General features: G+C 53.6%; 1 protein-coding gene and 1 non-coding gene across 11 annotated transcripts in view; both read right to left on the bottom strand.

The window, feature by feature from the left end:
• Nucleotides 1–14,467, bottom strand: part of CRTC1 (CREB regulated transcription coactivator 1) — a 76,172-nt gene that overhangs the window by 15,152 nt on the left and 46,553 nt on the right. For all 10 annotated transcript variants that reach the window (XM_019416398.2, XM_019416400.2, XM_019416402.2 and 7 more), the window contains 5 exons: nucleotides 13,189–13,283; nucleotides 11,082–11,167; nucleotides 7,058–7,098; nucleotides 6,351–6,571; nucleotides 1,484–1,617 (listed from right to left, as the gene is read on the bottom strand). In XM_019416398.2, the coding sequence (XP_019271943.1) occupies nucleotides 1,484–1,617; nucleotides 6,351–6,571; nucleotides 7,058–7,098; nucleotides 11,082–11,167; nucleotides 13,189–13,283 (577 nt within the window). The remainder of the gene's footprint in view (nucleotides 1–1,483; nucleotides 1,618–6,350; nucleotides 6,572–7,057; nucleotides 7,099–11,081; nucleotides 11,168–13,188; nucleotides 13,284–14,467) is intronic.
• On the bottom strand, nucleotides 10,795–10,896 carry LOC128775748 (U6 spliceosomal RNA). Its single transcript, XR_008420728.1, has one exon. It is a non-coding gene; the product is annotated as a U6 spliceosomal RNA (small nuclear RNA).

Here is a 14,467-nt window from a genome sequence, read left to right as displayed (position 1 = left end):
TAAAGAAGATGTGGGGGCTCCTCGGTGCCTCAGTGGGTTAAGCATCTGACTCCTGATTTTGGCTCAGGTCATAATCTCACAGTTCGTGGGCTTATGCCCCAAGTCAAGCTCCAGGCTGACAGTGTGGAGCCTGCTTGGGATTCTCTCTCTCTGTCTCTCTCTCTCAAAATAAATTTAAAAACTTAAAAAAAAAAAAAAAAAGGAATATTATTCAGTCATAAAAAAGAATGAAATCTTGGGGCACCTGGGTGGCTCAGCTGGTTGAGTGGCCAACTCTTAATTTCGACTCAGGTCATGATCCCAGGGTCACAGGATTGAGCCCTGTGATGCTTAGCATGGAGCCTGCTTGGGATTCTCTCCCCCACCCCCAACCCCCACTCAAGCAATCTCTCTCTCTCTCTCAAAAAATGAAATATAAATAAATAAGTAAAAATAAATTTAAAGAAAGAATGAGATCTTGCCATCTGCAATGACACGTATGGAACTAGAGAGCATCACGCTAAGTGAAATAAGTCAGAGAAAGGCAAATACCATATGATTTCACTCATACGTGGGATTTAAGAAACAAAACAAACGAGCAAAGGAAAAAAAGAAGAGAGAGAGAAACCAAGAAACCAACTGTTAGCCACAGAGAAGAACACACTGATGGTTGCCAGAGGGAAGGCAGATCGGGGGACGGGGGAAATAGGTGATGGGGATGAAGACGTGCACTTGTGATGAGCAGCGGGTGATGTACGGAATGCTATATCACTATATCATACACCTGAAACTAATGTTACACTGTACGTTACCTACCTGGAATTTAAGTTAAAACTTAAAAAAAAAAAAACCCTCAAATTTCCCAACAAGGATAGGCTAAGACCCAGGGGCTTTGCTGGTGAATTCCACCAAATATTTAAAGAATCCACACCAGCGTTTCTCAAATGCTTCCAAAGAAACAAAAGAGGAGGGAATGCTTCCTAACTTAGGGCCATAAAGGCCCTAAATTGACTAAGTAAAAAAGAGAAGAATCAAATTACTGAAACCAGAAACAAAAGTGGGAACATTACTACCCACTTCAAAGAACAGAATTAGGAGTGCTCTGAATGATCATATGACAGCACACTGTACAATCTAGATGAAAGAGACCAATTCCTAGACACATACGAGCTACCAAAAAAAGCAGAGGAAACAAAATTACGGTAAACTGAGAAAACAAAAAACCTCTCTGAACATCTCATTTTGGAGAAATTCAACCAGATCCTCAAGAAGGGGAAGTGACATAAAGAAGGACACCCAGTCACACAAATCTGCCCATGACAGCTACAAGAGACTCCAGGCCAGTACTTAATACATTTTCACGCGCTTGAAATTTTGACAAATAGCCAGAAATGTTGGGAACGTTTGTCTTCAAGGTTCTATAGGCCCCTGGAAGGAGAGGGAGGCCTCCCTGAGGGGCAGAGCAGGCCACGCCTCCCCGCCCCACCCCACCACGCCCTCACACCTGAGTGATGGGTGACAGCTGGGAGAGGGTGGGCGACACCTGCTGGGCCTGCTGTCTCCTTGCCTCTGTGTTCAGGGACAACGGGCTGACGCCAGCTGGACGGTGCTGTGGTGAGGAGCCTGGCGTGCTCATTCCTGAAAGGGAGAACAGGAGAGAAGGGTGGGTATGACTCTGGCCTCCAGAGGGCTGCTCACACACCTTGGTCACTGCTGGGAGCAGCCCAATCACTCAGACAGAATCCATTGTGTCCTAATCACCAAACCCAGGGTGCCCCCCTCCAAGGCCCCAATACCTGTGTAGACTCTGTTCTCTTTCCTGCTCCATCCCCATGCTGGCTAGCACTATCCCACTGATCCTGCCATCCCTCCCAGGGACGTGTCCCACAGGCCCTGCCAATCAGCACTTCCCTGCCTCTGCACCACCACATGATTGGCCCCCAGATGGACATGTGACCAGACTGGCCCAATGAGAGCCTGCCCTGGGACTTCTGATGGAACTCCGAGAAGGGAGGTCTGGAGCTGTGTGAGGAGAGCACCATATGGCCGCAAAGGGAAGAGCCAGCTGGAGAATCAGGGGCTGAGGAGAGGCAGCACCTGAGCTCTAGATCCAGCCACAGTGGTGCTTCCTGGTTTTGGGAGATAATTGGTTCCCCTTTTTTGCCTAAACTGGCTTGGGTTTTGGTTAGCTTCAAGCAAGCTGGTCCTGCCCAGAGGCTGCAGTTTCCTCTACAGCCTCATGCTCTCAAAATTGTACCACCCTGTAACAAACTATTCCTTCAGCCAGATCTCCTTTCAGCCCCAGACCCGTGTATCTGGCAGCCCCTCCCCCATCTCATGTCCACAACCTTCTCCTCTCACCTCATGTGCTCTCCATGCTGGACCATCAGCCCTGCTGGGCTGCCCAACCTAGAAACTCAGTTACTCTCTCTCCACTTCCAACATCCTTGCTCCCGATCGAGCTCCTCTCAGGAGGGCTCCGTGTTGCCCCTTCCGTCACCCTGGCCCCCTCCCCCCGGAATCCCATCCCTGGATGTGTCTGTTGTGAAGGAGCTGAGTGAGGTCAAGTTCAGTATGGAAGCAGTTGGGGCCTGCTGGGTTATCCTGGGGCACGGTGCCAGGGAGAGACCTCCTGATGCTTGCAGGAACCCTGGGAGATTGGCTTGATCTCCCAGTCGGTCTCCTTGTCCTTGCGATGGAAACGATAACAGCCACCCTCAAGAGTTCACTGTGAGGCCCTAATGAGGTTGGGAGCAGGCTCTCAAGACAGTCTGGCCTGTAGTCAAGGCCGGTGGTGTAGAAGCCTGACTCACCTGGGGTAGCTGGCCCCATTCTGCCGAGGGCCGTCAGATTAACCTCGGTCCAGCAGGTGAGATGGCAGGTTCACAGGCCAGTGGGAATGCGCCCAGCACACACTGAGGGGAGATGACGGGCGGCCTTCTCTCCACCCAGGGCACAGCTGCTCGCTGGCTGTGTCATCTGTGCGAGGCAAGCCCGGTCACGCCTGCACTTCCCCTCAGTCGCCCTGGCAGCTCCACTTAGCCGTGCACTGCAGGAGGGCCTGGCAGAGCGCTCCCAAGGCAGAACCCCGGGTTCCAAGTTATACACAGAACTCGGGCCCCAAAATCAAGCTGCTGCAAACCCAGCAGCATCAAGGGGGGCGCGGACAAGAAGCCTGAACAGGAAGAGTCCGGGAGATGCCTAGTCAGGGAACACAGAGTCGGGACCACAGGCTGCTCCCTCCTCTTCTCTGAGCATCCACTGCCTCTGACATCCTTCGGGTTGTGAGCACTCAACACCCAGGGAGCAGACGTCAGGGCTCAGTGAGCAGCAGAGGCAAATACCAAGAGAGGGTCAGTGGGGCAACAGGGGCAGGAGGGGCCTGTGGCATACGAACTCGACCCACCACTGCTGGGCCTTCTGATTCTTCAAGAGAAGCCAGAAGTCTAGAGTTTTACACACACTCTCCTGATTTTCAGATGTTGATTCAAAGCATCACGCATGCAATCACGGGCCAGACAAAACACACCGGTAGGCTGGATTTGGTGCTTGGGTTGCCAGCCTCTGTCTATCTTGAGCACAAGGGAGTTTTTAATCCTCCGCTGGGCTGCAGAGTGAGCTCCTGGTCTCACACTGGGCGGCCACCACCCCAGGAGAGGCCAGTTGGGCTGGGAGGGCGGACGGACGCCTTGCTGTTGAATTCCTTTTGGCAACCTGGATCACCTTTGGGAAAAGGAGTGAGGCCAGCTGGAAGGGAAGTCTGGGGCGGGCAGGGAAAGCTGCCAGGGGAGGGCAGGCCAGGTGGCAGGGGCCCAGCCAGAGGCACGCAAGCCTCGTATGCGGGGCTGGCAGGCCTTGGAGCTGTGCCAGGAAGGAGGACCCGGGCCTGCCCTCCTCCAGGTTCTGGCCAATGACCAGGAAAACGACCTCAGCAAATGTTTAAGAGAACGAGAGGGGCCGCTGTCTCCTTGGAGGCAGAAGCCTCCCATTCTTCCTCGAGGGGCTCACGTTCCAACTGGCGGGTGGGCTGGGGGGGCCATCTCCACGTGTGCCAGGGGCCAGCGGCTCGGCTTGATTTAAAATGAGCCCAGAAAGCGGAGCCCCTGCCAGGCGAGCAGCTAGAGCGGCAGGTTCGCAAACAACCGAACACATGTCAGACATTACTGGGCTGACGCTCCCAGCCAGGCGGGCCAGGGTCTGGGCCCCACGCTCGGGGTCTGCGCTTGTTCCCGCGTCTATGGCTTTCACATGTGTTGTGTTTTCCTGTGCTTGTTTAGACTCGGCATGGGCTGGAGGTGCACAGCTCCTGGGCGGGTGCTGGGGGGCTGCCAAGGACCCTCTGGAGGAGGGGGTGGTGCTCTGGAGGCCACAGCAAGACGTGAGGAGAAAAGGGGGGACCAGGAAACAGTGGTGCCTACAAAAGGGGGCCCCTCCAGTGTCCCCAGAGCCAACCTGCTGATTTCTTGCTTTGCATAGGCCTGTGTGGACCCTCCCTGCCCACCCACCTCTCAGGGGGCCATGGGTCTCAGGCTCCCCTGAATCTGCTCACTTTGTCCCGGGGTTGGGGGGGACAGTGGAAGCTGACGCCCTCTGCCTAGCGGCTGAGCCTCGGTGGGCACGGGGCCAGGTATGTACACGCAAGAACAGAGCCTCAATGCTCTTAGGCCAGGGTCCTGCCCCGCTTTTCACTGTTCTGGCCTCTATTTCCTAGTCTGGAAACCTAGGAACACTTGCACTGTCCATAACACCCCTCACCTGCCTCTGGTCCTGTCAGCACCAAAGGCCGGAACACTCCGGCTCAGGTGCCTCTGTTCCCCGTAACGTGGGCCAGACAACTTCACCAGGAAGTCTCTCTACAGTGTTCAGTGGGGCCCTGCCCTGCCACTGGCACCCCTCCTGATAGCCTATTCTCCCTGGGTGGTTAGAAGGGCTGTGGCAAATGTGAATTAGAGCGTGTGATTCTCTCTCAGAAAACCCTGCATGGTGCTGCCCACCACGCTTGGGACAGAGGTAAGACAGGCAGATGGACTGGGCGAGCATCGGCTCCTGGGCAGGATGCAGGGCAGCAAGGTAGCGCTCTCACCAGTCACCAAGTCCTGACATGTGCGGACTCACAGAGGGGTCCACATTCTGCCCATCCCACCATGAGGCTGCTGGGGCTGCCTTGTGTCCTCCCTGGATGCAAACCCACACATCCCACAGTCAACATGGGTGCAAGAATCACACTGGGGACATGCGGGTCATAGTGGGGACGTGGGAGAGCCAGGCCTGGCCCAGGGAACAGATGAGAGCAAAGTAGTGACTCAACAGCAGCAGGGTAAATGAAGAAAAGCAAGAGTGAGAGGCTGGAGGTGAGAGTGTGGGCAGGGGGCCACGATGGCTCATCGAGAAGAGGTGTGAGAAGGGATGGGGTGGGCGAGGGGTCCTGCAGCCACCTGGAGGAAGAGGTCTGTGGAAGAGAGGTGGCACATGCCAAGGCCCTGAGGTGAGCTCGCTGGCCAGAGAGGAGATGGTGGGGGGGGGGGGGCGGGAGACAAAGTCGGAGGGCGAACTGTAGTTGATCTCCCGGGCCCCAGGGGTCTCAGGTTTTCACTGGGAGGGAACCGAGGACCCGTGCAAGATCCTGAGCAGACGAGAGCCATGAGGTGATGGCCATCCTGGCTGAGAAGAGGCTGAGAGCTGGTGGGGGAGGTGGGCAGGCAGGTGGAGGCCATGTAAGGTAGAGAAGGTCCAGGTTGGCCCGGGTCCCAATGGTGGGGCTGACGGGATGCATCAACAGGTCAGGGCAGGCAAGAGAAGAGAAGAGGCAAGCCACTGGGAAACCGTGCTGCTCGTCCCCAGGGAAGCAGGGTTGGGCAGCACTGGGAGCTATTAGGAAGGTGAGGGGCCCATGGGATGTCCCCATGAATGTGGCCTGGACTGGAGTGTCCCAAGCAGGTGGAGTGTGGGGGGAGCAGGTCAGGACTGGTCCTGGCCCTCCACGAAGAGCTGAGGACAAGGAGAGGTGGGGGGAAAGCCCGGCACACCCCGGCCGGGTCAAACTCTTGGGGGCTCCCCTCCTAGAATGTTCTGGACTCACCCAGACTCTCTGAAGCCCCCAGTACACCCTCAGAACCACTGTCTGATCCCTGGGGACACCGCTGAGTTTTCCCACCTCCAGGCCTTCACCAAAGCCGTGCCCTCTGCCTGGGATGCCTTTCCTGGGCGATACTGGGAAAGCCCAGCCCCTGTGGTAGGTTCTGCCTCCCACTCCATGCCCAGCATTTTGGATGTCACCCTGCCAAATCTTTATCCAAACCCGTGCGTTGTCCTCACTAGGTGTTCAGCTCTGCCAGGGAAGGAAGTTGTCCCGCCTTCTGGCCTGGCCTTACCCTGGTTGGCGCCACCGATGCCCAGATGAGTCAGGTTGGCCGCGAGGTTGCCGGTGCTGCTGGAGCTGCTGAGCGCGGGGAAGGTGGGCTCCTCAGGGTCCAGTGGGGTCGGGAGGGGGGAGGGGAAGTGTATGTTGGTCAGGTCGGGCAGGGAGCCCCCTGTGTTGTGGGTGGCGGGGATCAGGGCTGTAGTGTTTTCCTGGTCAGCGGATGGAAAGATGCTGGGGGGAAGGCCAGACAGAGGGGGGAGGTGAGCTCTCGCTGGCCCATTCTTCCCCAGAAGCTGTGGCGGGGGAGCGAGGTGTCGGGGGAGACTGGTGCAAAAAGATCAGGCGCTGCCATGCTCAGAAAATGACCGTCAGCCTACACCTCCAACGGGACCTCAGGAAGCAGCCTACCTATCTATGCAGGATAGGAGGCTGGGATGAGGGTCCTCCTGCAGCTCAGGGACGGGGGGTGTCTGAGGAGTGGGCAAGCTGGAGCTGAGCAGGGGTGGTGGGGGCGGGGCTCGGCCACCTCAGGCAGGGAAGGGGAGCAGGGCCCCATGTCCCCCCCGCCCCCTGTGAGGCTTGTTGACTGGCGGCCAGCGGCGGGGCGCCCCTCTTGTCAGGACTTGCAGCCTGTGAGCTAGCGGACGGGAAGCCCTGCGGTCATCTGAGCGGCCCTGACAGCCCTGGGCATGCAGGGTGGGCCCTGCTGAGACTTACTTGATCCCGGGGACCTCGCAGGACTTGGGCCTGGACCCCGTCTGAAAGAGAAGACAGCGGACACTGAGCGGGCCTCCTGGCGTGCTGTGGCTCCTCGGGGCATGGCTGACCATGCCACAAGGGCCGGAGACGCTCAGCAAGAAGGGAGTTTATCAGGTCCTGGAACGTCTCACAAACCAGAACCAGGCAACCTCAAAGGCAGAGGGGCCTGTCCCAGACACGCCCAGGGGCAAAACCAAGAGTTATGTGCAGAGGGGTCTCTACAGCCCCCACCTCCAGCCCCTGCCCTTGGTGGCCAGCAGGCACATCCAAGCCTAGCTGTCTGCCCATAAGGTGGGCACAGCAGAGGAGTGACATGGTCCCTTGTCAGCAGGCATTTGGGGAAGACGGTGGTTTGTCCGGTCTACACACCTGAAAACCCCAGGCACCACCTCAGCAGTGGAGCCACTGGAAACGTGGGCACCCCAAACCAACCCCCCATTCCATTCCTGGATCAGAGTGGGAGGGGATCCCGGGGCAGGGGCCACCTCTGCTCAGCATCCACTTGTCTACGGCAGGAAAGTACATCATGTGGGGCAGCATGAAGAGGCTCAGATCGGGCACCATGAACACACAGAGGGCGCTCCCCATGCCCCTAGCTGACCCACCTTCCCGTGGTCCCTCAGCTATGGCTCCCACAGGGACCGTGGGGCTGTGCGTGCTCCCGCGCACCCACCACCTGAGGATGAAGACTTTGCCTGCCCTGTGGGGCTGGGAAGGGGGTCCCAGGGAAACCCTGTTGGCAGCAGGACCCTGGCTGGTTTCCTCCTCTTCGAGCTGGGGCCACTATGCCAGCCGAGAACTGTAGGCTCTAGGCAGAGCCCCTAGACTCTCATTCAAGGACAAAGGAGGAAACCCGCCGGATGGCGGCAGACATGACCGGACAGAGCCCGCGTGCTGACGGAGGGCTCTGGCTGTGTCACCTTCCCTCATTCTCCATCCACCTCACAGGCCCTCAGGCTGATGTGTTCTTTAGGGATTATCAGATAAGAAGGTGGATGCACTGGCGGAGAGCTGTAGACTCCATGTGCACACCCAGTGTGTGTGTCGGGGGGAGGGGCTGGGGGGGGGCCCCACAGTGACTGGGGACCCTGAGGGGTGGTGTGCGACCAGCAGCATTAAGCCTCTGCGGAAAATGCCAGAGGGACAGGTTTGTACTTGGCCACTGGCTCCTTAATTCTGTGAGTAAACACTTGCTTCATTACCGGATTTTTTCAAAGCGTGATGACAATGACTTTCTAAAGAACCTTTCAAAAGCATTCCACGAACATTATGGAGATAACAGTGGATTTCTAAACAGTATTAAAAATTCACCCATCATTGCCCCCCCCCCCGCCCACCCCACTCCCCACAAATCCAGTGGAATTCCTTTACTGACATCCTTGCAGCCACATCATTTTGCGTGCTAGTTAAAAGTTTAGCCATGATGCTGGGCTCTGCCGCCCTCTTTTCTCACTCCCAGGATGTCGAGTGTGTTTGCACCAACCCCCACCATCTTCCCTGTCTTCATGGTTCAGCAGCACATTCGGCTGCTTGCAACCCTGATGTCTTTCTTTACCCACTCACCTCTCTGCGACTAGGTGTTTCAGTGGCTTCCCGATTTTGTTCGGGTTGTTAGAATTCTTTTTGAATTATTTTTTTCCCCCTGAATATGAAAATCCTATGCCTTCTTTGTGCAAAACTGGAACATGCAGACATGGATAAAGGGCTGACAATGGCGCCCGCACCTGACACTCGAGGGGACACGCCCCGTTTGCACGTCTCCCCTGGGACTGGTCCTATCACACCCAGGCATCTGTGTGTACACCCTGGCATACCTTGGAGATACTGCAGCTTCAGTTCCAGAACACCCCAATAAAGCAAATATCACAGTAAAGCAAGTCAAATGAATTTTTTGGTTTCCCAGTGCACAAAGAAGTTATGTTTACACTATCCTGCCGTGTAAGTATGCAATGACAGTGTTTTAAAAAAACAAGTTATGTGTCTTTAATTAAAATACTTTACTGCTGGGGCGTCTGGGTGGCTCAGCTGATTAAGTAACGGACTCTTGATTTTGGCTCAGGTCATGACCTCATGGTTTGTGAGATCGAGCCCCACATAGGCCTGACAGCACAGAGCCTGCTTGGGATTCTCTTTCCTTTCTCTCTGCCCTTCCCCCACTCATGTTCTCTCTCTCTCTCTCTCTCTCTCTCTCTCTCTCTCTCCCTCCCTCCCTCCCTCCTTCCCTCCCTCTTTCTCTCAAAATAAATAAATAAACTTAAAAAATACTTCATTGGGGTGCCTGGGTGGCTCAGTCAGTTAAGCATCCAACTCTGGGTTTCAGCTCGGGTCATGATCTCACAGTTTATGAGTTTGAGCCCTGCATCAGGCTCTGCGCTGAGACTGGAGTGCCTGCTTGGGATTCTCTCTCTCCCTCTCTCTGAGACTGGAGTGCCTGCTTGGGATTCTCTCTCTCCCTCTCTCTGCCTCTCCCCTGCTCATGTTCTCTCTCAAAGTGAATAAATTAAACAAAACAAAACAAAACAAAACAGTTGGGTGCCTGAGTAGCTCAGTTGTTAAGCATCTGACTTTGGCTCAGGTCATGATCTTACAGTTCATGAGTTGGAGCCCCGGGTGAGCCCCACTTCTCTCTCTCTGTCCCTTGTTCACTTGCACCCTCTCTCTCTCTCAAAAAAAAAAAAAAAAAAAAAAGAGTTAAAAAAATTATTTCTAAAAATGCTAATCATCTGAACCTTGAGTGGTGATCATTAATCAAACGTCACATAACAAATAATGAAAAAATATGAACAATTGCAAGAATTACCACAATGTGACACAGAGACACAAAGTGAGCAAATGCTGTTGGGACAATGGTACTGATATTCTTGCTCAACACGGGGTTGCCACAAACCTTCAATTTGTAAAAAAAAACGCAGCACAATAAAGCAAAGCGCAATAGAATGAGGTGTGCCTGTCTATCTCGAAATGTTTTATGCTTTATCCTGTTCTTTCCACAGAACAGTACCATCATGAGTGTCACTCATGCCTTTAAAATTCCTTCAAAAATCCCAACTCACCATGTGCGGAACTTTCCGCACGGGGGACTGAGGATGCTTTCCTTATAAGACCCCCTTACTGTCGAACATTCAAGTTGTTTCCAGTTGATTTCGAAAGTTCTGAACATCTGCCTTTGAGGAACACATCGCTGTTTGTTCATTTGTCACCTCCCTACGATTTCCTGGGGGGGATGAGCAATGCATGTTGCTGCCCCTTTCACCACACCCTGACCAGCAATGGGTTTTAGTTTTCTGTTGTTGTTGTTTTTTTTTTTAATATTCAAAACAGATTTGGTGTTAAGTGTATTTTGTTCTATTCAAATTCTTTGAAATTTGTACTCATGGCACAAATTCTATCTTACCACTAGACATTTTGTAGGTTGTTGGGAAATTTGTTTCTGGACCTGGAGGTAATACAGAGATTTCAACTCAACTGGAAATTCCAAGTAGACTTAATGGAAGTTTAAGGACGACTGTAACCATGTATAAACAATGACAATTACCCAATACTGTGGGTTAGCAGAAAGATCACAGGCTAAGAATTAGGAGGTATAGGTTCTAAACCCTGAGCATCTTCACAGACTTGGACAAATAGGTTCACTATTTGTATGTACTGTGAAATGATCGCCACAGTAAGTCTAGTTCACAGCCAACGCCATACATAAAAATACGGCGCACTTCATGAATCTGCGTGTCATTCTTGTGCAGAGGCCATGCTAAGCTCTCTATGGTTCCAATTTTAGTATATGTGCTGCCACAGTGAACATGGGTTTTAATTCTTCATGGCTTCTGACCAGTATAGCAGGTCTATTTAACACTAATGGCAGGCCTGGTCAAATCTGAGTGAGGTTCACACTTCAGGGAAGGTGTGCTATTTCTCTACCTTTGGCTAGGCTATTAAAAAAAAGATCAAGAAGGAAAACCGTTTTTGAAAGCCCTTAGACTCTTACCTTCTTGGTATCCCATGCTTGCTTGGGAAGATTCTTATCTGTCTCCGATGTGGTTTCCTCCATTCCTGGGACTGTTAATAGTAAGACTGGGGTGGGGTGGGGTGGGAAGAGAAAGAAAATCAGAACCTTTTCACTTTGAAGCTATGTGGCACCAAAGTGGGGAGCTTCCCTGACACACACAGGGTCATAACCATGACACAAGTGTAACTGCCCCAACAGTAACTTCTGGGGACTGCACTAGAGTACAAAAAAGGGTTTCGTTCAAAACAAAACAAAAAAACACTTAAAAAACAAAAAACAAGCCAGAGACCCTGTGATTCAAAAAGAAATGAAAACGGGAGCTCTGGAGCTGAGGACATGTATCGATTCTGCCTCCCATGGCAGGTCCTGGAGGCCTCAGGTTGCAGAGAACAGCAGAGAATTTCTCCCGGCCTCCTCACCCTACCTGCCTCTTTGTGGTCACCTGCATCCTAAGCCATGCTGCTCAATATGAGCCGGGGCTGGCTGGTCTACTCACGGTAGCTGTGGCCTCATGAATTAGTTGCAATGCCAGCCAGCCCCAGAGGAGGAGAGGAGGGCAGGGAAGGTCTGGAGGACTGGATGGGCATCATTTAAGGCCCTGGAACCAGCTGTGCCTGAAGGCCCCTTTCTTAGGACCTTTTGGTTAAGGTGAGATTAAACACTTTCTTTATGAGACCCAGTTTCTTTACACCTATTGGAAGTTCAGTCTTTCACTTTCAATAGAGCCATACTGAACACAGCCAGATGGGTCAACTCCTCCTTCTTAAAAACCAGAGAGACTGAACTGTGGGGGGGTGGGAGGGAAGCCAGGCTAACCACCTCCCTCCCTCCTGCCCCCATCACTTCTTGGGCCCCTCGTGGAGAAACAGGGGCAGGTAACATGTCTCCCCTCTCCCCAGGCCAAGGACAACTGGACTCTGAGCTGCCAAGGGCCTCCTGGGTTGCAGCTCCTTTCCATGGTCACAGAGTCCCAAGAGATGACACTTGCCCTGGAGAGCCCACCCTGAAAGTCCCATTTTCCTGGGGAACCCACCAAGGAGACAGCCCCTTCAAGAACAGCTTCCAACATTGGGAACAGGAGTGGAACACCAGATGCCCTGTTCTCTTCACCCCCGGACATTTGGAATCCTCACTTTTATTATAGAGACAGTTCCTTCTGCAATTTCACCTTTGCTGTCTGATGAACAGGGATCCCAGGAAGATGGCATGCGGAGACCTCCCCCCCCCCCCCCGCCACCGTCCCAAGGGGCGAAATTCTGGTTGATAATCCTTACTCTATAGCAGAAGCTCCCTGGTATGTTTACATGTTCACACAGCACAATGCTACTCCAAAATGGGTGTTTGGACCTTAACTGTACGTGATCAATTCTCTGGTTTCAGTGCCTCTGGGCAGATCAAGCCTGCTGGGGTTTCCTGAGGCTGGCCACACAGCACTGTCCTTCTCTTTAGGTGATGGTGCCCCAGTTTTTCAGATGGCATGCATCGTCCTAGAAGGTCCTGGGGACACTGCCCCAGTGCCCAGCTCTCCCTGAGGAGAGACCAGGGGCCTAGGCACCGATCTGCCCCAGGGGTGTATGCATGGCTCGGTCAGAGAGGAGCCTGGGGAAGAGGTGGGAAAGCAGCAGCCCCTTTCCCACCCACAGTAGGCAGAATGGGCACATTCTGGGTGAATCAAGAGGGTTCTGAGCAGCAAAGCCAGGAAGTATGAAGCCCTGGATAGAGCTGCACCTAAAGCCGAACCTCTCTAGCTCCGGACTCCTTGGTCATGAGCTGATAAATGCCTCCTCTGCTTGGCTTGCTGCCCACTACAACTGACAGAACGTGTAAGGCCCCCATCTGTGGGGCTATGGCCTGAATCCATGAGTGTTTGCAGAGGCTGTTTTCTCTGCCTAGAAAACTCCTGGGTACTCTTGAAAACCCAAATCAAGCAGCACCACCTCTACAAGTTTCCACACCCCTCCCCTTGTCCCATAGCACCCACTGACTCGTCCTTTGCCGGTCTCTCCATCTTTGAGCTTGTGACCTCTGGGAGCATAGGGGCCACCCACTGGACTCGCCTGACCCAAGGAACGATGCCCGTCAATACCTCTTTTCTGGTGTGCATCCTGGGACCCGCCCGTAAAGGGCTCTGGTTGGGTGGGTGTCATTGTGCTCTGGTGCAGGGCAGAGTCAGAATTGGTCCTGAGGAGAGGAGAGAGACAGTGAGCCTTGGCCCCAAAGCGGACGATGGGACAGTCCTGGCTCCACTCTATCCAGGACATGATCAATGGGACAGGGTGGGAATAGTGGGTCATTTTTGTGAGCTGTTGCACCTGCATAAAACCCTAAGGACATTGTTCTCAAAAGAACCACAGGAGTGACCGTTGCTTTGATCTGCAAAGCCTGTTGAAGACAAAAGCTGCAGCAGAGACGTCCCTCCGTTCCTAACCAGCTCCTCCCTACCCCCATCCCCTCTGTAGGCTTCTCAGCTTTAGGGAAAGGATAGTGCCTTCCTGCTGATACTCTCTGGAGAGGGGGCCCAACGGTCCCACAGTGGCCCAGTCTTGGGGGTACAAGTCCCCAGGCCATCACTGGGTCTCCTTCTGGTGACAAAGACCAACGGGCAACCCTGCCCCCGAGGATAATCAGTTACAAACCAGGGGTAATAGGCAGGAAGGGGAGGCAGTGATACGAGGCTCAGAGAACGACCCAGAAAGAATGCAGCCTCTGGGGAGGGGAGGTGGCATGAGGCACTATTTGGGGGGCAACCAGCCCAAAGGCTGCCAGGAGCCCTGCCTTCTGCACTGGGGACAGAGTAACTCAATGTACTGCCAGCTGCAGGTGCCTGGAGAGAAAGTCCCCAGAAGACCCCCTCAGGCACCCAGGAAAATGTGGGCACCCACGGGGAGCTGAGCAGATGAGCAAAGGTGGATCCAGCCACATGGCTGGCACTCTGGGGATGAAAGCAAGAGCAGCATGAATCCAAAAGGGACATGCCAGCCGCTGAGAGTGACATGGAGGAAACGATTCAAGGAGAAGAGCAGGCTATAAAGGACTAGGCTGGCTGAGTCTCTGACCCTGGGGCCAGCCCAACAGTGAGAGGCTGGTCCGGATCCTGGCTCCCCTACCAGCTGTGTGTCCCTGAGCAAGCATTCTGACCTCTCTGTGCTCAGTTTCTTTATACTGAAAATGCAGAGAATAAAAGCTCACCTACTCCACAGAGCTCTGTGTGTTTTATGTTATTTAATGAATATGACGGTTGAAATATGGCCCGATATATAATACATGCTTGGTAGGAATCTAATTACGTTATTGAATTACCCATTACATTATATATCGTATTTCATACTTTTTTTTTTTTTAACAGTTTGCTTACTTTGGTCTTT

The sequence above is a fragment of the Panthera pardus genome, unplaced genomic scaffold (genome assembly GCF_024362965.1).
Source record: "Panthera pardus isolate Hobbes unplaced genomic scaffold, ASM2436296v1 HiC_scaffold_8, whole genome shotgun sequence".
Classification (NCBI taxonomy): domain Eukaryota; kingdom Metazoa; phylum Chordata; class Mammalia; order Carnivora; family Felidae; genus Panthera; species Panthera pardus.
Note: the sequence above shows the minus strand (reverse complement) of the source record. Positions and strands in the feature narration are given on the sequence as shown.